This window comes from Macroventuria anomochaeta, assembly GCF_010093625.1.
Source record: "Macroventuria anomochaeta strain CBS 525.71 unplaced genomic scaffold BU25scaffold_2, whole genome shotgun sequence".
Classification (NCBI taxonomy): Eukaryota; Fungi; Ascomycota; class Dothideomycetes; order Pleosporales; family Didymellaceae; genus Macroventuria; species Macroventuria anomochaeta.
This window is the reverse complement of record NW_022985363.1, coordinates 1133415-1159312: the sequence shown is the minus strand read 5'-3', so window position 1 is coordinate 1159312 and position 25898 is coordinate 1133415. Positions and strand designations below refer to the sequence as shown.

At 54.9% G+C, this 25898-nt stretch overlaps 10 protein-coding genes across 10 annotated transcripts; 4 read left to right on the top strand and 6 right to left on the bottom strand.

Annotated features, from left to right (window-relative positions):
* Window positions 1–216: 216 nt before the first annotated feature.
* On the bottom strand, window positions 217–2161 carry BU25DRAFT_85738 (uncharacterized protein). The gene is made up of 3 exons (XM_033712179.1): window positions 1775–2161; window positions 1550–1711; window positions 217–1497 (listed from the first exon to the last, which is right to left on the bottom strand). The coding sequence occupies exons 1-3, from the start codon at window positions 2049–2051 to the stop codon at window positions 365–367; spliced, it is 1572 nt and encodes a 523-aa protein (XP_033567111.1). The 5' UTR covers window positions 2052–2161; the 3' UTR covers window positions 217–364.
* A 1367-nt stretch (window positions 2162–3528) lies between these two features.
* Window positions 3529–4086, top strand: BU25DRAFT_444919 (uncharacterized protein; the record flags this gene model as incomplete). Its single annotated transcript, XM_033709410.1, has 1 exon — window positions 3529–4086. The coding sequence occupies one exon, from the start codon at window positions 3529–3531 to the stop codon at window positions 3943–3945; it is 417 nt and encodes a 138-aa protein (XP_033567110.1). The 3' UTR covers window positions 3946–4086.
* Window positions 4087–4167: 81 nt separating this feature from the next.
* BU25DRAFT_444918 (cell division control protein-like protein 48) lies at window positions 4168–7094 on the bottom strand. Its single transcript, XM_033709409.1, has 4 exons — window positions 7006–7094; window positions 6813–6947; window positions 6514–6763; window positions 4168–6461 (listed from the first exon to the last, which is right to left on the bottom strand). The coding sequence occupies exons 1-4, from the start codon at window positions 7050–7052 to the stop codon at window positions 4389–4391; spliced, it is 2505 nt and encodes an 834-aa protein (XP_033567109.1). The 5' UTR covers window positions 7053–7094; the 3' UTR covers window positions 4168–4388.
* A 942-nt stretch (window positions 7095–8036) lies between these two features.
* BU25DRAFT_85663 (uncharacterized protein) lies at window positions 8037–9049 on the top strand. The gene has a single exon (XM_033712178.1). It carries the CDS (start codon window positions 8161–8163, stop codon window positions 8923–8925), a length of 765 nt encoding a protein of 254 aa, XP_033567108.1. The 5' UTR covers window positions 8037–8160; the 3' UTR covers window positions 8926–9049.
* Window positions 9050–9173: 124 nt separating this feature from the next.
* On the bottom strand, window positions 9174–12474 carry BU25DRAFT_382857 (uncharacterized protein; the record flags this gene model as incomplete). Its single annotated transcript, XM_033704257.1, has 2 exons — window positions 9915–12474; window positions 9174–9662 (listed from the first exon to the last, which is right to left on the bottom strand). Exons 1-2 carry the CDS (start codon window positions 12117–12119, stop codon window positions 9174–9176), a joined length of 2694 nt encoding a protein of 897 aa, XP_033567107.1. The 5' UTR covers window positions 12120–12474.
* A 399-nt stretch (window positions 12475–12873) lies between these two features.
* Window positions 12874–13689, top strand: BU25DRAFT_454084 (uncharacterized protein; the record flags this gene model as incomplete). Its single annotated transcript, XM_033709848.1, has 2 exons — window positions 12874–12963; window positions 13015–13689. The coding sequence occupies 2 exons, from the start codon at window positions 12874–12876 to the stop codon at window positions 13687–13689; spliced, it is 765 nt and encodes a 254-aa protein (XP_033567106.1).
* Window positions 13690–14676: 987 nt separating this feature from the next.
* Window positions 14677–17346, top strand: BU25DRAFT_454083 (uncharacterized protein; the record flags this gene model as incomplete). The annotated part of the gene is made up of 5 exons (XM_033709847.1): window positions 14677–15201; window positions 15251–15790; window positions 15843–16373; window positions 16423–16885; window positions 17297–17346. 5 exons carry the CDS (start codon window positions 14677–14679, stop codon window positions 17344–17346), a joined length of 2109 nt encoding a protein of 702 aa, XP_033567105.1.
* A 101-nt stretch (window positions 17347–17447) lies between these two features.
* On the bottom strand, window positions 17448–18840 carry BU25DRAFT_427716 (uncharacterized protein; the record flags this gene model as incomplete). The annotated part of the gene is made up of 2 exons (XM_033708467.1): window positions 17448–18434; window positions 18484–18840. The coding sequence occupies 2 exons, from the start codon at window positions 18838–18840 to the stop codon at window positions 17448–17450; spliced, it is 1344 nt and encodes a 447-aa protein (XP_033567104.1).
* A 1465-nt stretch (window positions 18841–20305) lies between these two features.
* On the bottom strand, window positions 20306–21603 carry BU25DRAFT_85605 (cell division control protein 14). Its single transcript, XM_033712177.1, has 3 exons — window positions 21257–21603; window positions 21157–21207; window positions 20306–21103 (listed from the first exon to the last, which is right to left on the bottom strand). Exons 1-3 carry the CDS (start codon window positions 21522–21524, stop codon window positions 20583–20585), a joined length of 840 nt encoding a protein of 279 aa, XP_033567103.1. The 5' UTR covers window positions 21525–21603; the 3' UTR covers window positions 20306–20582.
* A 2821-nt stretch (window positions 21604–24424) lies between these two features.
* Window positions 24425–25528, bottom strand: BU25DRAFT_382843 (Aldo/keto reductase; the record flags this gene model as incomplete). Its single annotated transcript, XM_033704256.1, has 1 exon — window positions 24425–25528. Exon 1 carries the CDS (start codon window positions 25409–25411, stop codon window positions 24425–24427), a length of 987 nt encoding a protein of 328 aa, XP_033567102.1. The 5' UTR covers window positions 25412–25528.
* Between the last annotated feature and the right edge of the window lie 370 nt (window positions 25529–25898).

The window sequence follows — 25898 nt, the reverse complement described above, 5'->3', positions numbered from 1 at the left end:
ATGTACTTCTCGCATTTACAACCAACAACAGCGTTCATATGATAGCCGGCCACTCGAAGTGCGAACATTTGCCGCTTGTGAAAGTCCTAAATCTGCGCGCAGCAGTCCTACATAACAACAAGATGTTCGTATCGCTCCAGATCCATCCTCCCACTTTTCCGTCCTCAAAAGGATGGCAATCCGTTTTCGTAATGTGCAAGGTGTGAAGCGAACAAGCGTAATGATGTCGAAGCGAAGCAAGTCCCAAACGCCAGGTAAATGATTTTGCAGGCAGCGCCGTACTCCGTGCGTAAGGACACGCCAATAGTCCCAAGATGTGCGAATCTTTGCGCTGTGTGATGGCACCATTGCTAATCGCCGTGCCTTATAGTACACCGCCAGGCAGCGGCGTCCCGCGATTCTGGCTATCCCACCCGAATCCGCTGTTTGGAGGTACAGCTCGAACGTCATTCCCGCCAACAGTGCTGACGTGACCTTGTTCTGGCGCAGCGTGCTTTCGCAGCATGAACATGGGCTTTCGCCCTTCCTTGTCTAGCTGCTTGAACAAAATCAGAGGTCGCTCATTCAGACCCAGGCAACGCTCCTGGTCTCCGTGTACAATGTACAGCGCGTACTGCCGCCAGTCTGCTGTGATGTTGTATTTCTTGAGTGCCACAGGAAGGACTTTGTGGCAGGGGTCGTCGATCGATACGCGGAAGGATTTGAAGATTTCGACTTGCGGGTTCGACGACGGTGCCTGTTGGGAGCTTGAGGATGGCTGTAGGTTGTTCGTGCTGGAGCCGCCAGACAGCGGAGGGTCTCGGTCTCGATCGTCGGGCGTGGGTGTGGGAGCGGAGCGTCCCATCGATCGGCCAGTCGGAAGGCCAGGCGTTGCGCGGGGGTCGCGGTTGGCGGCCACTTGGTCTGAGTACGGCCAGCTTTGTGTGTTGTTGTCGTGGTCCTGGTGGCTCCGTGGTATCTCGGGACGAGCGTACTGGGTGCGGCCTTGGGTGTATGCGGGGGAGGTGGGCGAGGGCTGGGTAATGGAGTTGGGGGACATTTGCGCGCCTGCGCCCAGCGATGCTGTGAGGTGTGAGGATGCTGCGACTGCTGCTGCTGAGGGGTCCAACGAAGAGTGGTCGACGAGCGCACGGTGCTCTTGGATGGTTGGAGAAGGATTCTTTGGGGCTGACCCTAGGAAAAGCTTCTTGGTGGAGAACTTACGGGACAGACTGCTACCGGTCCTATTGTCTTGGGTGGCCGGCGGCGATGTAACGTGTTCGTGTGTTGTGGGTAGTGTGGGGAGCGTTTGTTGCTGCTCCTTCAGCATGCGCACGATGGGCAGGATCTCTTCTCGTAACCGCTTGTTCTCGTCTATGACCCGGCTGAGATCTTCGCGCAGATGCCGTAGCTCTGATTCCGCTGTGTGTATCCGCTCGTCCCGCGCCTGGACGACGCGAATGACCTTGGCGAAGTCGTCTTGTGTGGGCGGTGCTTCCTGTGCTGATGTGTCGGCGGCTGCCATGGTCGTTAGCATTGATGACACGGTAGACAAGCAGGGTGTACATACACAGCGGAACATAGTCGTCCGGCTCTATGGGCACGTTCTGCCTGACCTTGATCTCGTACACGGCCTTGAGTATGGACAGACGGTGGCCGACGCTGCCCACGCCCATCTCCTTGAGCTCGGCATGCTGCAGCGAAACCAGCACATCGCCGGTGATGCCCTCGTCTGCACACAGTCCATGTTAGCGCCCTGGCCAGTCTCAGCCTTATCGCCGTGCATGCCACCTACCAACAAACGTGTCTGCATACTGCTCGAGGCCGAGGGCGGAGATGTAGTCGGCAACCTGCTCGGCGCTCCAGTCGACAATCAGGCCGGTGGGGCTGATGCGGCTGTCCCTGCTGTGGGTGAAGGTGGTCGGGGTGTGCTCGGTGCTCAGCGGGCCGGAGCTGGTGGGCGAGCTCTCGTACTCGACGGGGATCTGGTCGCGCTGCTGCCAGCCGCTGCGCTCAAACTCGTCGTCGGCGTCCGAGTCCTCGTGGTACTTGGAGAGGTTGTTGTACGCCATGCTGGCTGCTGTACGAAGGCGAGGGGATGACGTCGGCGGGAGGGCGGCGGTGCGGTGCAGGAGCTCGTGCGGCCAAGAGCTGGACCCGGCGCGGTCGAGCTCGCGGAGGGGAAGCTCGCCGTTATCTTGGGGCCCTTGGGGTGCTCCGCTGGACTCGACGACGGCCTGGGCGGGCGCTGCGTATGTATGTCTTCCCTGTCTGAGACGAAGCGAGATTGGCCCGGCGTGTTTCGCCCGCGACGAGCAGAGGAGTGCGCTGTGTCAGATGCACGGCCGCCGCGAGAGGGGATAGCAGTGGTGGTGGTGGTGGTGGTGGTAGTGGTGGTGGTAGTGGTGGTGGTGGTGGAGGTGAAGGAGCTGGTGGTGAAGCGCTGCGGTGCTGGTGCTGCGAGGCCTGGCAGACGGAAGCGAAGCGCGCGGCGGGGGAGGACACGGCGGAGTGCTTAATGGCGGTGGGCGCTCGCAGGCGGCGGCGTGGAGGTACAGTGTAGCTCGGTGCAGAGATTGCAAGCTTCACCGGATCGCTGCGATGGCGAGGGCGAGCGAGGGCGAGGTGCAGTGCAGTGCAGGTGCAGGTGCAGCGCTGTCCTCCTCCAAAGCTGATATGCCGCACGCCAGGCGTGCATCCTTCTCCATGCCAACCCATGCCGGCAAGGCGGCTAGCAGAGGGCACCGACGCGGGTAAGTCCGAGCGCCTGATGTTCATTGAACCAATACTCTAGCTACACCCCATAAACTGCATCTGTACCCAATACCGAGCACCCCTACTTAATCGACCAACTGCTGTCGTAACCCTCCTTTACACTGGCTGTGCTTTGGCCCTCTCTGATCTCATCTCCGACTCCATCACCGGAGCTTGCCTCCGGTATCAGAAAGCTATTTCGGGATCCCTTCCCACACAAGGCTGCATCACCTCACAGAAATACCAAGTAGTCGCATCCTCGGTCGTCTCCCCACCTTGCTTCAGGGGGATCTCCAGAACGCCGTATATCGGTAGTTGGGTACCTGCATATATCACTCATCGAAAACTCGGCGAACCATTGTACCACCCTGATCGACAACTACACAGGCGCACGTGCTTGACACCAAACCACGCCAACCCGTTCGCCCGTCAAACCAAACAGTGGACCACCTCAAAAGCTCGGTCAACCAAGAATAGTACGATTGATCTTTCCCACGGACTTCGCACCACGAACAAACACTTGGGACCTCAAGCTAGGACCACTACCACCACTACCACCGATTGGGACATCCATCAGCACGACAAACGCCAAGCACCTCTAGCAAGGGTCAACCATAGGAGTCGCTTCACCACTAGTACAAAGGACCAAGGCCTGAACGAGCGTTAACGCCGTCACCACTGAGGACGTAGTGGAGCGACACCGCCAGGACTCTTACTCGAAGTCCAACAACAAGCCAGCGTCCAGACGCACCACCGCTTCTCCGACCAAACCCCACACCCACCACACCCACCACCATGTCCGTAACAATGTCCCCAGCCCAGGCATCCGCCCTCCCCAGCGACCTACGCAACAGCATCTACTCCTCTCTCCTCTCCAGCGGCGGAATCCGCACCATCGAATCCACTTTGACCCAACTTCTACAAACCTCCGGTTTCCAAGCCAGCCTACGGGCCTACATAACCGAGCTATTCCGGACGGGGCAAGCGACAACAGCGAATGAGGCGTATAGCTTGGCGATGAACCGGATTAAGGTGTGCATGGCTGAGGGTGCTGGCGCAGAGAAAGATGGGGGGAGGGCGAATGGGCATGTGAACGGGGACGGAGAAGAGACGGAGGTTGGTGACCTGAGGTTACCCAGTGAGGTGGTGGGTGAGGGGACTAAGGTTGTGAGGAGGGAGTTGGAGAGAGTTGTTGAGATTAAGATGGAGTGAGGGACATGAGCGCGGGCTTTGAGAACGATAAGTTTGAATCAACGTAGAAGGGTCCAAGGGATAGCGACCTGCTAGCTGGGGTCAGTATCATGGTTATGAGCAGATCTTGCCGTGCATGTTTGCAGTTCAGGACGCCATCTACCAGAGGAAACGCAAGACACGTGTGCGTTAAGTGCACAGATCGCTAGAGCATGGTCGCGGAGGGAGTTTGACGAAGATCATAGATACCACGTAGAGCGTAGATGGCACGCATACAAAGACAATTTGTTGAACGTACATTCATTCAAGTATGCGTATGGCATACTACCAATACTCGTAAAGCGACACAATTAGTCGCCTCTATCTATTCGGTGTGAACATGTGAGAGATGAAAAGCGCCAAAGTTGATCATGATGTCAGTCATGAACCCATATGAACCTTCGTGAACCAGAGAAAACACTCGCTTAGTTGTACAGATCCTCGTCCTCGCCAGCGTTGCCGAATGTGTTCTGCTCATTCGACGCCTGCTCGGCATCGGGGAAGCGGAAGAAGCTTGAGCCGCCGGAGTTCTTCATCGACTGTGCGAAAGCCTCGTAGCGGCGGATCTCAACATCAGTGACGGAGCGGCGAGCAGAGCGCATGGCCTCCTCGAAGTGAGCCTTGGTGAGCTCAGGAACGGCGTCCTCGCCCTCGTCCTCCATGTCGATATCCTGACCCTCAGCCTCAGCCTTCTTGCGGCGCTCAATGTCGAGAGCAATCGACTGCTTGATCGCGAGCTTGACGGCACGCTGTGTGACGAAGCCAAGATCAGCACCAGAGAAGCCGTGTGTGTTGGATGCAATGAAGTCGATATCGATGTCGGCAGCGACAGGGGTCTTGCGGAGCTGAGCCTTGAGGATGCTGACACGGGAGGCCTGGTCGGGCAGAGGAACGTAGACGAGGGTGTCCAGACGTCCAGGACGGCACAGAGCGTTATCGAGCTGCTCCGGTCGGTTGGTGGCACCAATGACGAAGACGTTCTTCTTCGATGTCATACCATCCATCTCGGTCAGAAGCTGGTTGACAACACGGTCGGAAGCACCGCCGGCATCACCCTGAGAGCCACCACGAGACTTGGCGATGGAATCAAGCTCGTCAAGGAAGACGACGCAAGGTGCGGCAGCACGCGCCTTGTCGAAGATGTCACGAATGTTGCTCTCAGACTCACCGAACCACATGGAGAGCAGCTCGGGACCCTTGACGGAGATGAAGTTGGCGGCGCACTCGTTGGCAACAGCCTTTGCGAGCAGCGTCTTACCAGTACCAGGAGGACCGTAGAACAGCACACCACGCGAGGGCGACATGCCGAATTTGAGGAACTTCTCCGGGTGGTCGACAGGGTACTGCACGGACTCAATGAGCTCGCGCTTGACCTCCTCGAGACCACCAATGTCCTCCCATCGAACGTTGGGCACCTCCACAACGGCAACCTCACGGAGAGCAGAGGGGTTCGAGATACCGAGGGCGAAGCGGAAGTTCTCCATGGTGACACCCAGCGAGTCGAGCACCTCAGCGTCGATTGTGTCCTCGTCCAAATCGATCAAGTCCATCTTCTCACGAATCTGCTGCATGGCAGCCTCAGAGCAGAGGGATGCCAAATCGGAACCGACGTAACCGTGGGTCTCGGCTGCAATGACCTGGAGGTCGACGTCGTCGCCGAGCTTCATGTTCTTAGTGTGGATCTGCATGATCTCGAGACGGCCGGTGGGGTCGGGAATACCGATGTCAACCTCGCGATCGAAGCGACCGAAACGGCGGAGAGCAGGGTCGATCGAGTTGGGGCGGTTGGTTGCGGCCATGACGACAACGTTGGAGCGTGCCTTCATGCCGTCCATGAGGGTGAGAAGCTGAGACACGACACGGCGCTCGACTTCACCGTTGGTCTTCTCACGCTTGGGAGCGATGGAGTCGATCTCGTCGATGAAGATGATGGCGGGGGAGTTCTTCTCCGCCTCCTCGAAAGCCTTGCGCAGGTTGGATTCCGACTCACCAGCCATCTTCGACATAATCTCGGGACCGTTGATCAGGAAGAAGAACGCACCGGTCTCGTTGGCCACCGCACGAGCCATGAGCGTCTTACCAGTACCCGGGGGACCGTACATGAGGATACCACGGGGCGGCTTGATACCGATTGACTTGAAGAGCTGGGGATGCCTCAGCGGCAGCTCGACAAGTTCACGGATCTGTGCCATCTGCTTGCGGCAGCCACCGATGTCGTCATAGCCCACCTCGTTGAGGTTGCCCTCCTCGTCCTCGCGCTGGATTGGCTCGCCCTCGCAGTGGATAACGGTATCTTGTGCGACAATACCGAACTCTGGCGGGTCAACCTCGACCACCTTGAATTCGACTTGTCGCATACCGCCGCGCGCGGTAAATGTGTCGCCCTGTCGTACAGGTCGGTAGGCTTCGCGGAAGTATGGGGCGAGGAAAACGTCGAATAATGAGCCGGTGATGCCCTCGACTGTGTCTGCAATAGGAAGGACTGCGATGCGCTTGGCCTGTAACTATAGTCAGTATTGAGCTTGATGCACTTTCCAAAGTCGCACATACATATTTGATGTCTGGGCAAGGGTGGATGGTGATCACATCACCGTGCTTGACTCGCAGGTTGTGGCGAACAACGCGGTTTATCCGTGCGGAGCCATCGTCGAGGTCGTCGTCTGCGAGCACGATCAAGACTGTGTCCTTGCGCTTCTTGCCCTTGACGAGGACCGTGTCACCACGGAACAGCTGGAGCGTCTCCATGGTGTTGTTCGAGAGGGCGATAATCGAGTTGTCATCGTTGACGGCGTCGGTGACACTGCCCAAGTCAGTACATTGCTTCTCTGTGCGACAGCTGAGATGCTTACATGAGGGAGTTGGGCTTCTTCTTCTTCTTGAGGATGGCTGTTGCGATCTCATCTTCCTGTGGCGGGTCAGTATGAGTGACCTCAGCATCACGTCGAGCTGTACGCACGGTCTTGGGTTCAGCGCCTGAAGGGTCCCTGGTGGTCTGTCAGCAGCTGCATCTCACTTGCACGGTATTGTGGCAAGCAAACTCACTTGGACAGGTCCGGCTTCTGCGTTGCGTGGTCTGGTTCAGCCGACATTGTGGGGGATATATGATTATTTGTAGCTGGAGTGGTTGTTTGTACTGTGCGGAAAGTGCTACCAAGAGCTACGGCGTGGTAGAGTTGAGGGGTGGTGTGTGGCGGGTGATGGGGATGATGGAGTGGAGTGCAGGCGGATGTGGTAGTTTAAGTAGAAGCTCGGGTCCGCGTCAGTGACGGTGAAGCTCCAGGTTGCCTCAGCGCGTGTGGGTCCAAGCCAAGCAATTGTTAGCGCGCCTTCCCGCGACACCAAATCGAAACCTTTGGAAACCCACGGACGAGCTTCACTAATCCAGTCACTGCATCAAGGAAAAGCCAGCCGAGCGACCCAAACTCAATACCGTGTCACTTTCACTCCCGCCTGCTATTCGTCGAACAAAGCAAACATCGCCAAAGAGTGTTTCCTTGTATCACACTCTGAGGCTCCTGTGTGAAACAGGCACTGTCGACGCGTTTGCTCTGGTACCTGGCTGCTCGCCTCACCGCGCCACTCTTGCTCAGAGCAGCCTAGTGCCAGCATTCACTATCAGTTGCGACTCTATGCGCCATGGCACTGCATAATGCATCATTTGGAAGTGAGCATTATTTTTCTCGGTGTTGAGCGTCTTGTGGGCCGCTCGAAGTATGGGTAAAGACGTGTGGCGGTACTGGACACCGTGGGCAAAGAAGAGAGCTGGACTCCGCAAATGTTTCAAGGTGGGTTCATAATTCGGTCGCATAGTTACGAACCACAAAAAAGCTGTGCTCTCAGACCTACACCATGGGTTGGAGGTCTTTAGTATATTTTCTCTCAGGTAAAGAGCCGGACTTCGCAAATATTCCAAGGGTAAATTCATCGTTCGGAGCCACAAGAATGCCATATATATACCATGGGCTGGAGGCCTTCAACATACACTTCCTCTGATTACACGCCTCGAGATCTCTGGGGTGCGCCCCTCATTAACTGTTTGAGACTGGTTTGCAAGAGTAGAGTCCCAAAGTCATTCCTCTATTATGTATGAACTTTATCACACTTCATTAAATTTCCAGGTCTTCAATCACCCTTCGTGTTCATCTCACATCACACCTCTCTCATATCCCAATATTCCCAACTTCACAATCTTACAAGATGTCGTCCACCAACATCTTCTCCCTCGAGGCTCCCCTACCCTCATCCATCAAAACCTACCGAGCAGCCTATGCTGAAGGCAGTCAGCACCCCGTGAGGGCCTTCAGCCCTTCTTCGAGCCCCCACAAATACTCACAATCGCACTTCGCACGGTCGCGATCCTCAAGCCCAACGGAGGTAGCTCACAGTGAGCTGAATGCCTCTAGCCGTCTGCCAAACCCGCGGCGATTCTCAAAATCGCAAAAAGCTAGGATCGCGGGCTCCAAGAAAGAACCAGAGTGCATTGAAGCACTCCAGGGTGAGGCTTTAGAGTATCATGAATGCCTCCAAACCCTGCCAACCCTGCCAACCCTGCCACGGTCCGCACACAACTACCAACCCTACGCCCCACCCGCACCCCCTCCCATCCTCCCCTGGACCAGGCACAATCTCTACCAACAAATCATTAACATCGCGCCCGCAGTATTCTTAAGCTGCAATCTAACCAACCCCGTGCATTTGGCTAGTATACTAGCGCATGGGTGCGAGTGGGATGTTGTGGAGAGTGTGGCGCAGGGTATGACGCCTGCGGTGCTGAGTACCTCCGGGAGTAAGGTTGAGGGTTTGTTGGTCGGTGGTCTACTTCCGGAAGCGTTTGAGCTGCTTGAGGCGATGTTTCGACGTAGGTACGGTGAAAAATGTGAAAGAGCTGTGGAGGAGATTGATGTACGGGCTGAGGATGGGAGTGTGGTGATGGTGCCTGCATATGTGTTTCGGAAGGCTTAGGATGGTCCGAATGACTGGGGGCCCGTTGTTGCTGTCACTGATACCCTTTGTGCTTATGCTGTTGCTACGATTGTGGAGGTTAGGTTAGGTGGCGCGAGTGCCTTCAGGCTTTGTATTGACTTCAATCCTTGGGTTGTTATCCATATTAGAACACCTATACTATTCCCACCCTTATGACTATCAATACCATACAAACCCAAGCACTCCTGTGTGCAGCCATGCCAAACGCTAAACCCCAATGCAACTCCTCACCTTCCCCTTCTCGCAACATCCTCCAGAAACCCCAGCAAAAATGTCTTATCAACCGGACTCTTCGCCTCACTCGACCGACTCGCGACCGCACCCAACGGCGCACCACCAACACCACTCTGACCCTGAACGTCTTGCAAACCCGGCAGACCAGGCTGACCCGGTACAGACTCGCCAATACTCGAGATGCGGCTCCTGCTCGCGAGGTCTGCAGGTGTGCCAGTGCGACTTCCTTGCTGTAATGGGCTTACGGGGCTGACGAGGCCGGACATGGCGGTTTTGGGCGTTGGTGGGTTGGGCGTCCTACTGAAGGGGAGAGGGCCGTGGGATTGTTGTGTTGGGACGCGGGTTGCGGGTTGGGGTGATGGTCTGTTGAAGAGGCCGAGGAGAGCGTTGCGCTGGTCTGAGGGAATGGATTCGCGGCGGTCGAAAGTGGCGGGCTGCGCGGCAACGAGAGCTGGAGATGCGTTCGATCGAGCTTGCGTGGCCTGGGTAGGCTGCGCAGGTGGTTGCGGTGAGGGACTCTTGAACAGGTTCGAGAGACCTTGTGCCTGTGCAATGGGCGGGGGACCAGATGCTGGCGCTGTCGGTGCTAGTTGGGCGGATTTGACATGAGGCGAAGCTCCCTTGAACATAGCGAGCAGGTTTTCCGCTTGTGCTGGTCGTGCAGCTGCCGGTTGCGGAGAAGCCCCTTTGAACATGTCCAACAAACCCTGTGCTTGCGCTGTGGGAGCTGGAACGGCAACAGGCTGAGCAGATGTAGGTTGCGGCGAAGGGCCCTTGAACATGTCTAGTAGGCCTTGTGCATGCGCGTTAGGGCCTGAGGCTGGAGCACCCTGTTGGGGCCGCTTCAAGATCTGCGGTTGGAATGCCGGGACAGGCGCTGCTCGTACATCACCATGTGTCTGCTGGGCATGCTTTGATGCAACGATAGTAGTGGCTGGAGAAGGCCCGCGAGAGCCTCCATTCACAGACGGTTGCTTTCGTCTCCTGACGGTATCAAAGTCTGGGGCGTTCACTGGCCCACTCACGGTAGCCGAAGTAAGCCCAGATTTCTTCTGTGTGCTGAACAGGTCAAGCAAGGCCTGATTTGGAGGCTTAGCTTGGTTCGTTGCTGGCTGAGCTTGGATGAAGCCTGGTGTCAGAGGATGCGCAGAAAGCTCGGCAGGCTCCGCAGGTACAGGAGACTTGGCTGGTGGAGTCGCGCTAAACAGGGTAAGCAGCGAGTCTTGGTGGACGGTCCTTGGCTTTGGCTGTGGTTGACTGAGCGGAGGCGATTGGTATGTAGGCGGACTGATCATGTGAGGAGGCGACACCAGCTCATGAGGTGGATGCGGCGGATGCGGCTGCTGCAGCCTTGGAGTGCTGTACTGAGGCTGCTGCAGCAACGAGGCATGGACTTGTGGTGGGGTAGGCTTCTGGTCGCTGATCTTGAAGGAGTTCAGCAACCCAAGAGCATGTGCAGTAAGCTTCGGTGTTGGTAGACCAGACGCAGCGGGCACTTCTGGCCCTCTCCCGAGTGGTCCAGTGAATTGGTCCTGTTGAGGCGGCTGCTGGCCGTAGCCTTGCTGTTGCTGGAAGCCCTGATTCGGCGGAGGTGGAGGTGGCATGAAGTGGCGTGGAAGGTGCAATGGCATATCTTGCGGGTGCTGTGGCTGCCCTTGGAAATGCATGTTCTGGTGTGGTGGGAAGGGGAACGGAGGCGGGGGGCCCATCTGCGGAGGTAACGGGTGATGCTGACCATATGGACTCTGAGGCGGTTGCATTGGCGTGTGCAAGATTCGTTCGACCGGTGTCTGCGGTAACGATCCTGAATGTCCTCCAGAGCCGCTGTTCCCTTGCAACAAAGCTAGCAGAGGGTTTGCTCGAGGCTGGATGCCAGGTGCCTCTACGGGAGGTGTAGGCGCTGACGGCCCACTGCCAACACTCAGGAGTTTCTTGAGCTCTGCTGCCGGATCCACGGACGGTTGCGACTGTGCTGCCAGCTCGCTTGGCGCCTGGCTCTGCCCCAACCATGCAACAAGATTGGCAAAGCTCTGATCGATGGGCTGCGCAGCAGGTTGTGCTGTGCCTTCGTCGCCTGTAGCCTCATACACCTCAGCCTGAAGTTCCTCGTCGTCTGTAATCGCAGGTGGTGGTGCCACGTGTTGCCCAGATCGAGCTCTTTGCTTGTCGAGCTTGTGTTGCAGCTTTATCCACGCGCGTAGGGGTCCAAGGAATGGAGCCACCATGTAGAAACTGCTCTCCTTGATCAAGTCCTGGCCGGTGCCCTGCTGCTGTACCTGGTTCTTCCGCCTCACGGTAGGCAGATCCGTCAGCTTGTACCAGTCAATCTTGGAGATCTCCTTCCTTGTCCGCGGCTCGAAGTATGTATCCATGGGCACGCCTCGGAAGACGTAGAGCATCATACTCTGCTCACGCATTGTGACGGTGATGCTCTTCATCTGCTCCTCTGGCAGCACCAGATCGGCTTCCTTCAGATCATAGCCTGTCTCCTCCCAGACCTCTCTCACTGCGCAATCCAGGTCATTCTCCCCTTTGTTGATCTTGCCTCGTGGGAAACTCCACTTCGCGCCTTTCTTCCACCCTTTGACCAGCACTGCGTGTGTCATCTCCTGGTTCAACATGATGGCCCCGCGGACGGGCACACGGGTCTTGTAGGCGAGGAATTGGTCATAGGCCTGCTGGTGCAGCTCCGCTGAGTACGCCGAGAACAGCGGGCAATGCTGGAACATGAGCTGCGAGAACTTGCGCAGGTGCATCGAGGGCAGGCCGTGGGGGTCCAGCGGGCGGATGAAGTCTTCGTAGAACCATTGTGCTTCTTCGATCTGGAAGCATATGCGCTCTACGGAGAGCAGTTCTTCCTGCGGGAGGTTGACGATGAAGCGGACACACAGGTCGTCCAGCCAGTCAACGAGCGTCATCTTGGTATTTGTGGTAGTCATGTTGGCCGGTGTCGCGCAGCATGCTATGGGCACCTGTTCAATCGCGCGGCGGGGATATCGTGGGGCAGCGGGCAGCGGGCGCGTCGCAAGCTGCAGCTAGATCGTCGCGGGTATGCTGCTAGAATACGCTGATTGTCGTGCACTGCCGCACGGAAAGAATGTGGAAGAATGTGGTGAACACGTGCGTGGGGGTTCTAGATGCAGAGGTTCGCTGTTCAACCACCAGCGACGCAGCTTCGAGCTTCGATTGACGTGTAGTGGCTGTGCAACACCACTCGCCACAGCTATGTCGATCGCTCCAGAGATGGCAAAGACGGGGCTAGAAACACCATCACGTCACAGCGTGTTGCGACTTGATGGAATCAGGGCAGGCGAGCCAGCAGCACACCGCCGAATCCTCTGCGACTTAAGAGCCCGCGGCGCCTGCCCTCGAATTGCTTGTTGCACCTTCACCTGATCGCCAACGCAGCAAGCAGCCTTTGTTGTCTGCAATCGCACTCGCCGTCTATTCATAGGCAGCGACGCGCCCGTTTCAGAATTTCTGGAGAGGACTGCCGCCGCCCAACCACATTTCGTGCGCTCTTCGTGAGACAGCCGCCGCGCAGCGCATTGTCAACATATCGTCAAAGAACCCAAAGGAACCCAAGACATATAAGGTCTTTCCGCAGGTCGTCTACGACTGTACTCCCAGCCAACAAGAACCCCTTCTTGTCGCATCCACCGGCACACCAACAACACCAACAACACCGCAAACATGGCCCAACTCGTCGCAAAGTACGCGGCGAAGAAGATGCTCACAGGCGAGATGAGCAAGTACGCAAACAAGGCTGCCGCTGGTCCATATGTAAGTCGCTTCCTCACCATTGCGCTGTGTTGTTAACTGACCGCGAGTCAGGACCCCTACTACGAGGAGGTCCCCCACCCCAGGAAGCCAGGCAAGACGAAGAAAGTCAAGAAGCAGATCCCCGCCTACATCCCGGAACAGGAGGCCAACATTCTCGCCAGAGCCCGCAAAACCGCCTACCGACTGGACTTCGCTCTCTTCAGTTTCATGGGTATGCGCTTCGGTTGGTCCTCTGTCATTGGTCTTGTGCCCGCCATTGGCGACGCAGCCGACGCACTGCTTGCACTCAAACTCATCCTGAGCATGCGAAAGGTGGCATGCGGTCTGCCGCAGAGTGTGTTGCTGATGATGATGTTCAACCTCGCTCTCGACTTCGTCGTCGGTCTGGTTCCCTTCATTGGCGATCTGGCAGACGCTGCAATCAAGTGCAACGGCAAGAACGTACGCCTGCTGGAGCAACATCTAGATAAGGTCTACATGCCTGAGGAGCTTAAGGCTAAGAATTCGAAGCTGCCAAGAGAGAGCCGACCGCGTCCTGCCTCTGTCTACGTCGACTTCTCTGACGAAGAGGATGAGCGTCGCGGCGCCTACGATGTTCGCCACGACGATGTTCGCCAGCCTCAGCGCGCGTACTCTGCACGCCGGGATAGGATTCCTGACGAAGAGATGGGTCGTGCTAGGGACGACAGACCCAGCCGCGACCACACTAAGAGCAGCAGGCGGTAGTGGGTTGTTTCCTTTGTTGTCATTACCAGATTGCATAGACAGTCATTCTTTTGTTATCATTCCTCAAGTCGCGAACTCCAGCGCTTGTTGTTGGCCTAGTCCTGCCTTACAGATACCCATCAAGATTCTTCCAGTCAATTGTACCCATAGTCATTGTAATATTATTTCATCCATATCACCACACTTCCCCAGCCTTGAGACTGTGACTAACAGAGCAGTCTCGCTTCGCTGCGTTCGATCGTTGTCCTTGGAAAGCCATCGCATGGATTCGAGTCTATCTGGTGTAGGAGAGCGCGTCTGCGAGACCGTGGTCTAACGCCGCCGTAAGCTGTACTGCTTTGAGCTGTGGTATGGTGTGAGTACTTGGCTGGCTTTTAACTTTCACTGGTGACACATGTCTAACTAACAATCTTAGGCTTTCGGGTTGTACACATAGGCCTGTCTTCTTTTGACCAGCCTTGTGCAAGCTGATGCACGTCGTTGGACTCGACTAGAATATGTAATGTCCCTCCAAAAGCAGGTGCAGGGGATCCAGAGACATGCTTATCACTCATACGACCGCCAGTCCCTCATGTTTGCAGAAAATTCGGAACGCTGTAGCTACCCACTCTTAGGCAAGCCCGGAGGCATGCGAAGTAATTCTGGCTCTGGTGTGAAATGGGCGAAATACTTTGTAATCTTATACCTCCTTGTAAGTTCACAAAAAGACGACCGGCAGGACCTGACTACCTCCCATAATTTGGGTATACCTGCTTGAATTCGCCTTACCTTGAGCATGAATGCCAAGTCGTTCGTTTGCTCGTGCGCCATGCTACGTTCACCATCACCTTCACCTTCACTTCGCCTCTAAAGTCGCAGTTGGCGGGGCTCGCACGACACGAAAACGATGCCCCCCTCATCCTCATCTCCTTCTCTCACCACCCTGCCGCAAGGTCTTGACTACCTCTCGAGTATTACTGGGACGCCTTACTGACGACTACGGTCACCATGAAGGCCTCCAGCCTTCTCTTGCTGCTTGTCGCGGTCATCGGTTTTGCTGCTCCGGCTCCTACCACCAATTTCACCGCGCATGGCACAGTGCAGTCTCTTGAGGCTGGCACCGATATTGTGAATGCCTTCACTGCCGACTCCGTCACCACGCAGAGCAAGGGCCACGAAGAATACTCTTTCGAGCTCTATATCCATGAGTACTGTAACATTGACGTCAAGATCGAGCCCCTCAAGCCAGCGTTTCACGTTTACGCCGAGTTCTACCACGATGACGGCCACGAGTACGGTTGGGATTTCGAGGGAGGGTTGACTAAAACCTTCGCTCTGGATACTGCTGGCGACGACATCTCCATCCGTCACGACTACGACACTTCTGACACTTTCTTCGAGTACGAAGACTGCAAGTGGAGGGACGGCGAAACAAAGATTAGGAAGTGTGGGGTGTGCGATCAGAGCGCACCGTGGGAGGGTCCTGAAGGTGCTAATCAGCTTGATTGTGCGATTGACCCGCACTTGTATAGGGTGAGTGTCAAACTACTGTTCTGCCGTTACATAGGCTGACAAGCTCCAGCACCGGAATCTCGTTTGCTCTTTCTGGCGGAAGACCAAGCCCGGCTCGGTGTTTGTGCTTCCTCCTGGTGAAGACTGGAAGGGAACCACCTCCCGCGACGACCTCCAAGGGTCCTTTCTGGTTGCTCCTGCCGCCGACACCACCACCGTGACTACCCCTAAGGATATTCGCATCGAAGCACCTGTTCGCAATATCCAAGCTGTCACTCCCGATGATGGTATCCCCGACAACCTCTACCGCATCTACGTCAGCTTCTCAGAATACTGCGACAACGGTGCTCTTAAGGCTCGCGGCTGGATGAGCAACGGCCAAACAAGGTTCGAGCTTGCTCTGAACCCGACTCAGAGATTCCCCATCAATCTTCACCCTAGCTTGGACCTGACTTTCGGTCCATACAGCTATGACCAGCACGGTTTCATCGTTGAGTACGACGGCTGCAAGTGGACCTCTGAAGGCGGCTATCCTTGCGGGTGGTGTGAGATGCAGCCATGGTCATTGGGGCCGCTGAATTGCCAGACTGGCCAGCCTGGGAACCAGCGTGTGAGTGTTTGCTTTCGTCTGCGCGATGCCGGAGATTACTAACTTCCTCCAGCTCACGTACCGAACTTGTTACTTCGTCGACAATCATATGAACGGACAGGTCATAGGCCGTGACATCAAGACTAAGACCTCATCATCAGACAGCCTGAAGGAGGTCAGTGCCATTGGCGACTCCTACTCTGCCTCGTCTCCATCTGTCAACCTTACCATCGACGTGTTCATCGACGCGCCCAGCGACGAATTTCATGAGAACCATCTCTACTACTATTTCACCATGAGCTTCTCGGAGTTCTGCGATAATGGTGCCCTCGCCGTCCGAGGCTGGTGGTACGATGGTAACAAACACATTGAGATCAAGCTCACCGACAAGACCTGGACTTACATGCGCCTTCACCCACCTGCACCAAACAAGGCGGATACCCTCGTCGTTGGACCTTACGATTTCAACGAACACTCAGGGTCCTTCCAGTACGGTGGCTGCAAGTGGACTTCGTTCGGCGGCTTCAATTGTGGGCTTTGTGAGCCTCACCCTTGGTCAATGGGGCCGTTGAATTGTGAGACCGGTGTACCCGGGCCGCAACGAGTAAGTGAATACCTCCAGGCTGACGGATCAAGATGCCAACTATGCTCAGTTCACCTATATCGACTGTAAATTCATGGATCCCTACGACAACATCAAAATCGCCGGCCGCGACGTCAAGATTCCCCCGACTCCCTCCACGCCCCTCGAAGATGTCACGTTTGAATTCGCGTCCGCCACAGTCACCCCCCAACCCGAGCTCACCACACACGTCGCCGGCGACATTTTCAACGCGCAAGCCTCAACAATCGTCCTCATGCCCGCTATCATCGAAACCACGCGCCCCAATGCCCCCCACGTCCCCGAATCCCAACACCAAACCGACGTAATCCTGCCCTTCCACCTGCAAATCTGGGAGTTCTGTGGTCTCCAAGGCGAGCGTTTGGCGGCTGGCGTGTACACAAACGGGAATATGAAGCAGTCTCTTGAATTGAGACCGGGGTTCATGACAAGCATCAAGCATTGGGTGCCGGGGTATGAGAATTTGAAGATCGGACCGTTTGGTTATAAGGAGAGTAAGTTGAGGCTCGGGTATGTGGGTTGTGAGTGGTGGGATCATGAGACGTGGAGGAGTTGTGGGGAGTGTCGCGCGGGGCTTTGGAGTAAGGGGCCGATTGATTGCGGGAATCCGAGGGCGATGAGGGTTAAGGATATGGATTGTTCGGTGTTACTGGGGTCGAAGGCGGAGGGTGAGGGGGGAAGGGAGAGGAAAGTGGAGTGAGTACCTCTTGGGTTCGGTATCTTGTCCTGGCTGTATGGACGGGTCGAGGCGAAGGCGTTAATTTGCACGATGAGATGACCTCAGTGCCCGCGAGTTGGACGATAGGACAGTAATGACAATGCCTCCCAGAGCCAAACAGATGGAAAAGTAGCTGAATGCCCCCTCGCTCTGACTTTATATTATAGTACTCACTGATCGAGAAAAGTATCCACCGTTGCTAAAGACTACATACAAGTGCCCCAATGGAGCTCATAAGGTATCTCGCGTCCACTAAGCTCTCATCTCCACATTAGTCATTACTCCATCACTTTTCACCACTTCCACCCAATACAACCTTGGAAACTTCACCCTCGGGTTCATCGAACAACAACACCCTTCCTTAACACCCTCTCATCATCCTCGCCAACCTCAAACAATACCGCCCTCCTCTCCGGCTTGTCAATCCTAACACACCACAAAAAGTAATCCTCCAGAGGCAGCAGATTCAATAACACACGATTCCCTGTCCACGCCAGTCCACACACCATCGCGCCCGCCACAGCATCGAGAATGAAGTGATTCGCTGTCGCAACAATGGCTACGAGAATGATAGTCGGGTACGCAACTCCTACAACCAAGCATGCGAGGCGTCTCGCCCCCGGCAGTCTAAGCCTAAGCGTGTTCCCCGCAAATGGCGTACGTACGCTCAAGACCCTCGAGCGCTGATGTTGTGGTGCTAACGGTAACGACAGAATCGTCAGTCCAATCAAAAGCGAATATCCAAAGTGCAACGAGGGCATCGCAGCGTATTGGTTGCAAAACTTGTTCTGGGTCCACACGCTACTCTCGCCCTCGGCGCCGTGCACTGTGTCTACGAACCCGAAGCTTCGTGCTTCTTTGCCCACGGCACCGGGCACGTCTGGGTCGGAGAGTAGGCGCGGTGGCATGCACGGCCAGAGCGTGAAGATGATGAAGGCAATGAGATTGCATGTTGCCATCGTGCGGCGGCGCGCCTCGTAGAGTTTCGGTCCCGCAGGACTGCCGTGCGGTTCGTTGCGCGAAGGAGAGGTGGACTTGTGATTTCGTTGGCGGTACGAGGGGAGGTCGACGCGGTTCTGCATGGTTGTGTAGAAGAAAAGAAACACGAGGAAGAGGATGGTGCCGGGGATGTGGATGAAGCTATATATCCGGTTTGTCCAGTGGAGGAGTAGGGGTTGTTGGAGGAACCAGTGTTGCACGCTGAGTTCACGGAATATGTGGAGGGATTGCTCGAGGTGGATTAGTTGCAGGGCGTGCCGGCGGGCGACGTTTACGGTGCCTTCGCGCATTGTTACGGCACTGAAAGCGCGGCCTAGTTGGTAGACCTGTGTATGTTAGTATCAGTACGGTGAGGTAGTGTTGGTGGAGGCATACCCAGTAGATCAGAGCCCAATACCATGCTTCAACCAAGAAGGGGAATTTCTTGAGTAGTCGGCTCAGGAAGTAGTCCTTGAACCTTCTCGAGTTGGGCGATGTGACTTCTGTCCGAAAACCGAAGACTCGTAGCTCTCGTGTTCGCCATTTCGGGACCTCGTCGACACCAGGTAGCAGTGAATCGCTTGATGATACGGAGGAACGTCCTGACTCAGAATCTTGCGAGGGTGATCGAGGGGATGTTGTGTGGTCTCTTCGTCGGCCGAACAATCTGTACTCTTTGTTGCGATTCACCCAGGTGCCTCCGAAGAGCAAGGTCACCACAACTAGTGGCTCCGCGACGGCGCCTATACCCATGGTGATGTGTAGAAAGCTTTGCAAGCAACAGTGCTCAAAGTATCGATTGATGTTCGGGTGGAGGCGTTTTCAGAGCTCGAGGTATTAGAATTTAGTTTTCCAGGCCGATAGTGGTGGTATGCCGCGAGCTTGTGTAAAGTCAAGCAGTGTAGCTAACCAATAAGCCCGCATGTGCTTTGTTGTCAAGCTATCAGTGGCGCATAGGTTGTTTGCACTGTCTACAGTAGCGATTCCAGGTTGGGAGAGACAGTTGAGTTTTTAGCAGGAGAGTCGCAGTGACAGGATATGTAGGGAGGAAATAAGAACGCAAGAGTGAGACTAAAAAAATGGTAGGACTTGGGCGACATCTTGAAGTCAGCGGACGCTGGCGGACCAAAAGCTTGATATTATTACCAAGACAAGGCAAGTGCTAGCCTGCCTCGTTAAAGCTTCCCGGATGAAGCTGCATCGCACTCTTCGGTTTGCTGGAGCGCGAAGCAGCCGAGATCCGGCAGGCAGCGCGTGAGTGCATGCCATTTCAGGCAAGGACGTCATGCATTCCAATTAAGGTTGTGTTGCTGCTATACAGACCTTTCGTACTCTTTTCTTGCTTGCAATTGTTCTTGATCTCTCCGTCAACTCAAGCAGGTTTCGGGATCAGGACGCTGCTTGCTGGCCATTGGGCATACCTCACTGCAGTGTGGTTGTCAGAACTCCGCTCAGCACAGGGCACGCGACATCAATCAACGCCAGGCACTAACGCCCAGCCGAGTCTAGCTTCCAGTCGCTGCCGGCGCTAGGATAGGAGTGGCTTTCGTTGATTTGCGAACCACACTTTGATCGGAGGTTTGAGAACGCGGTCATCCGGTTTGGCGTTTGGCATTCTTGTCGCAGCCTGCTGTGGCAACTTGTCGCTGTCGTACAAGGTCGTGTGCCCGCTCGTCCGAATCACGACGTTCCTGACGCATCCGTAAGCGCCTGCATCCCTTGGCGTTTGACATCACGTGTCGGCCATGGGAAAGTACTTGGTACGGGTACGAAGACTACGGTAGGGCTGCAGGGTAAGCTTATCAAGTGCCGGGAGGGTACGTCAACAGCTGACAGTGCTGGTGCTGACGAAACCTCTATCTTGATGTCGTTGCTCACAAGCTTCATCAACATGGCTCGATGTTGTTCGGCTTGCAAGAGTCGATGTTCAGATGCCGTTTAGCCAGCCGTCATGTAAGGATCTTCAACTCGTAGATGTATCGTGACTTTTGGTGCTTGCATCCCTCTTTCAGTCTTACTCTCCCGAGTACCCGACCAATCATTGTGCCGACTTCTCCGACACCACATCTCACGACAGCATGCTAACCCTTGCAGTTCGCATGTGTTGTCACTTGGCCAGCCAATGTGCTCAGATCGCGTAAACAAGATGTGATTGCACCCTCAAAGCAGAGCAGTGGTATCCCAGCCAAAGAATGCAAGCGGGTAGTGCTAGCTCCCAGTATGCTATATTACTAAAGAAATTCAACTTGTGAATGTGCGCCCGCCGAGTATGCTGATGCCATGGAAACGCTTCCGCCCAAATTAACAATGCACTCAAGTGCCAGGAGATGTGTAACGCTCAGTCTGTTTTTGCTGAACACCCCTCCAACGCCTCGCTTGCTGGACCCAAAGAAAGTATGAGACCGCGGCAGTGGGCCGACAAATAGTAACAAGAAGTATAAAAGCAAATAGATATACAAATGAAATGGCGACCGATGGGCTGCTTTGCGAGACGATCATACCCTCACGCTGGCGAATGGGTCATCGTCCTGCATATCCTCAAATAAGCAGTCGACATTGGCGATGTATTTGCCGAGCATGCGCTGCTTTTCTTCTTGCGACCTGGTGTTCTTGTTTGTGACGCTCTTTGAGCTGTCTGTGCTCCCTCGCCTCTCAAATGCGCTGGCGAGCTTTCTTGATAGTGGAGGTGCCTCAGGCAGAAGATAGAAGTACAGGAACTCTAGCACCTTGACCTTGACGCTTTGTGTTGTCTCCTCGTCGCTTTGCAGACTTGTGATAGTAAGCAGACCATCCATCTGCTCGAAGATTCGGGTGTTCTGTGGTGTGGCGAGCAGCGCTGTGACGAGGACGAGGATCGCTTGCGACTGAATGGCTGGGCAATTGTACGGGTCGAGAAGGTCGAGGAGGAGGTTCATGTAGACTTCGCGACCGAAAAGGATGCGCGACGGTGGATGCAGGAGAAGTAGGCCTTGGAGGTTCGATAGCGCCGCGAGGATGAGCATGTCGTTCTGGCCGTCTGGTTGTTGTCAGTGAAGGTCCAAGAGTAATAGTGGAGCGCATTACTCTTACTGCTGCCCATGCCGAGTAGCCTCTCGAGGCAGTCTGCGACGCGTGTAGTAACTGGCGCAAGTTAGCATGTCTTTCGTCTGATCTCACATGAAATGCGCACCATTCCACTCGAACCCATCTTGCAACCGGAAGAACTCTCGAAATGCAGGGTCTTCAGACAGCTCTCCTAGCTTCTTGGGTGTATCTTGCTGCTCGCCCACATTAACTGCAGATTGGTTTCGTCGATGTCCAGGTGTGGCGGGCTTTGTCTTGCTGCCGTCGAGGCAGATGTGTGCTAGCATGCCCTCGATCTGGCGCAGGCCTTTGCGAATCTTGGCTGTATCCTTTGACGCAATGTTGTCAAAGGACAGCGACAGCAGCGCCTCCATCTTGAAACGTGCAATTGCTTTGTTGCAAAGCGGTAGCGAGTGCTCGGCTGACTTGCAGCGTATGTAGCAGCCGCTGGTGGTGTAGTGGTGAGATATCGGTTGGAGATAAGGTTGAAGGGTGAGTCGCGCGCAGCAAGGGGAGTCGAGGGTGCATGCAGCTAAGAGTTGGCAAATGCGGAGAAGGAGATTATTTTGGGCTGGATGGACCTTGAAATTGGACGTTGGGCCTGTCTAGGAATGGCCGTGCGGGAGAGCACTGGCTCAGCTGGCATCTTGATAAACAACCGCTGATAGCTGCGTTGCCATGGTGAACGCCCCACTTCACCTGCCGCGCGGGTGCGGGAACGATCTTTGCAATTGACGATGGGCTGGACGCAATGACAACTCATCGTCCCTGACCACCAACCCCTTGTCTGTCACCGCTTCGCTGGCGTTCTTCAAATCTTCGAATTTTCAGCTGAGCCCAATGTGACATCATCGTATCGCAGGGCAACCGCGGCCATGCCGGACGCATCACGTGAACTTCCAACCATCCTCATCGTCAATTACTATTTCACTGCTGGTACAGCGCATTCGAAAACGCGTCAATATGCTGAGATCGTATGGAAGAGGGGGAAGATGAGGATCGCGATAGGTTTATGCCAATGAGACTGTTTTGTGGTGACTGGGCAGGGTCTTGCGGGCAGCTCGACCATGGTTCTTTGCCCTCTTGATGAGACCTGAAGGGTACAGTGTGGGATCATCCAGTGTGCATGCAGACCAGTCGCGAGGCGTGAGAAAGCCATGGTTTATGTGGAGTGCCTGTCTGACTTGCTGCTTCCTACTGCTGCCGTTGTGCCTTGAGGTCCAACTTCGTTTCGACCAAGCGACTCCAGAGTTCCCTTTGAACATTCAGAGCGTATTCGCCCCAAATCTATGAGCACACCACAGAATGGAGACGGCGGTGGATCATTGCAGGACCCAGTTGCACCGAATATCGCGGACACAATCTCCATAAGTGAACAGTTGACGGTGATACAAGAAGGTATGGCCATGGCGAAAGTGAATGACCTGTTTCAAGGTAATACATGAACCCCTTGTGTTCAAGGTATGAGATTGACATGAGTTCCAGCGACGCGACTCTTCACCATCCTGCCCGTCACTGTTGTACGGCTTGCACTCGCCGTGCCAATCAGTTTCTACTGGAAGTACGCCAATGACCACGAGAATATCATGCGGTATCACAAAGAACTTCAGCAAAGCGATTGTTTGACAATAGCCACAGGTGAGCACATTGCTGCTAGGTGGAGCACCGTTCTGTTCTTTGGAACCTTGCCATATGGGTACCCTGTCTCTTCTGCATCCTGTCGCCCTTCAACTTGCCCATTGCAGTCGTGGACACTGCAATTACGGTATGCATATCATTGGCTACTCACCATCAACGGGCCTACTCTCCGCCCAGTACTTCTTGGTGTAGCGATTTGCATGGCTTGCAACGAACCTGGTCTGCCGACGATGACTTCTTCCAGACTGCGACACGGCTGAGCGGCACGGATGTGAGTGCAAACGAACTGTGCGGTACCTTTGCACGAGAGTGGCAGCTTGGATTGTCGATATTGTGAGTACTCCCTGCATCGTCCGTCCCACATGCTAGCAAATTACTCCAGAATACTCTCCTCCCTGATCTCATTACTTGAGTTGATTACCTTCTCGATCATCACCCCTCACTTCCAACGCCTAGCCAATCCCCAGAAACGCCTTCTTTCGAGAGATGCCAGAATCCTGGGCTCGCTTCCAATGTTTGTCTTCAACGTCATCGAGGACGCAGTTTTTAATGTTCCTATGTGGCTCTTCCGCCGCTATCTGCCCGTGGAAGTTAAGTCGAAAGTCCGGGTGGCAAGACGCTACACCGTCAAAGTCGGCTTGGGCATAGAGCAGACGGCCGAAACGGAAATGAGCGCCTTAAGAACTGAACCCAAAAAAACGCTACATCGACACCGAGTATGAAGGAGATGGCAGAGAAATGCCGCTAACAAGATTTTAAGAGATCTATGACATGCTGGTCCTGGTGGCGCGGGAGCTGCATTATGTCGATATCGTGATGTTGGCTCGCACTTGCAAAAGCGTCCGAAAAGCCGTGCTCCCCACCCACGGTTTCGATCGCCACCTTGAAGTCTTCGACCAGTACACCTGCGACAATGACAAGAAAAGTTGTTGGCTGTGCACAAATCAGATCTGCAAGGTACGTGGTCATTTTGTAGGTCTTATCGTTTGCCTAGAATGTGCCGGACTCTTTGTAACATACCTACGAACATCTAAAACCCATGTCACAACAGAACCTCGACTTCCACCTCAAATTCTGCCGTCCCTACTGTACCCCGTGCTACAACTACCGAGTCCTCCAGCGCTTAAAGATAAGCGACAAAAAGAGATATCCGCATTCCCAATGTAAGCCCATACGTACTCCGAGCCTCAGTCAACGCATATGGCATATACACAGCAAGTGGGCATGGGTACCGGAGCAAAGATCATTGTGTTGTGAGTGCGACCTGCTCGACAGAGATGAGATACTCAGACAGAGGCAGAAAAGATCTAGGACGGAGCTAAGACTTAGTCTGCAAGCAAATAGTGAGAAGTGGATTAAGTGTGGCAGACCTGGCTGCAGGAAAAATCTCGGTGCAGGTCCGCGCTGGTGTGTTTGCCGTAATACTAGCTGTCTAAAAGAGTGCATCAGCCTTGTTCATGATGCATGGGGTCAGCGGATGGCCGACATTGACGAAGAGCCAGCTGGGGACGAATCGGTCTGAACTTCGTGAGCGAGCTCTGTGCAACAACACGAACACCACAAGACAGAGGAGAACCGCCGGTAAGAAGCTGTCGTACGATTGTCGATTCTTAATAGTCTTCAACCTTTTCAATGTCTAATGCCCAACCATCGCCTGCTGCGCCGGCGCATACCTATTCCCACTTGGCTTCGCCGCATCAATGATCCTCCTTATTTCCCCCTTCTCCTCCTCGCTCAACTCAACCTCCCTACTCTTCCAATTATCCTCCAACCTGCTCTTCTTCGTCGTTCCGGGAATAGCAATCATGCCCTGACTCGCGACCCACGCAAGTGCAATCTGCGGCGTCGTGCACCCCTTCTTTTGCGCTAACTTCTTGACTTCCTCCACAATCGCCTTGTTCTTGTAGAAGTTCTCGCCCTGGAACTTTGGACTTCCGCGACGGAAGTCGGTCGGCGCGAAGTCGTCGGGCGACGCGTAGTCGAAGTTATCGACCAGCCAGCCGTGGCCTAGGGGACTGTAGGCGACGTAGGCGATGCCAAGTTCTTTTGCGGTGTCGATGAGGCCGTCTCTTTCGTGGAGTGTTTCGAAGGCGGAGTATTCGGCTTGGATGGCATCGATTTTGGCGATTGAATTGGCTTTGCGCAGGGTCGAGGCTGAGCACTCGGAGAGGCCGATGTACTTCGTCTTGCCGGCTTTGCGGATCTCATCGAGTGCTGGGATGGACTCTGAGAGGGGTGTGTTGGGATCGATGCGGTGCAGGTAGTAAAGATCAGGTGTGAAGCCTAGACGCTCAATGGTACCCTCGATGTACTCCTTGATGTGACTGGCGGAGTTTGTGACGCCTGACTCGCCGTTCAGGCATTTGATACCGCACTTGGAGGCAATGAAGACTTTGTCACGGACATTGTACTTTCTAACAAAGTCGCCAAGCAGCTTTTCGTTGACTCCAGCTTGGTAGACGACTGCGGTGTCCCAGAACGTGCAGCCCAGTTCGATGGCTTTGAGGAGGACGGGCTCGGCTTGCTCCAGAGTGAGATCGCTGCCCAGGCCGAAGCTGAGGCCCATCGCGCCGAAGCCTGGGGAGTTGATCGTGAGATCCTGAAATTGGAGTGTTTTGACCATGTTTGCTGTTTGAGACTGGCAGTGCACGAATCAAAGAGTGAATGAAAGAATTGACTGATCAAACTTGCAGGAAAGGAGAGTTTATATGCTGTCCCCCGCTTTGCTAAACCCCTGAAGCCATCTCAAACTTATCTTGCAACTGTACACTTTACCATTGACAGCACCCATCCACCATACAGGACTGGGAATGCGCCGGCTGTTATTCGGCAGTTCATGCACCTCGATGACCCGGCATTAGCGTGAAGCGTGGTCTTCGTCGTTAAGTCCTTAAGTCCGTATCACAACCTCCACATTCCAGTAAGTACCCTCTGACAGGCACAAGCTGCCATTGAACCAACGAAAAAGGCCCTTCTACACAATCAGAGTTCGAGAGTACGAGTACGAGTCCGGTCAAATGTTTTGGTGGTGCTTCCACAGTTGCAGAGAGGTCTTGCTAACTCCGATAGCTCCGCATGTCTACAGAAATTTCGTCCCTATCGATGGCGGC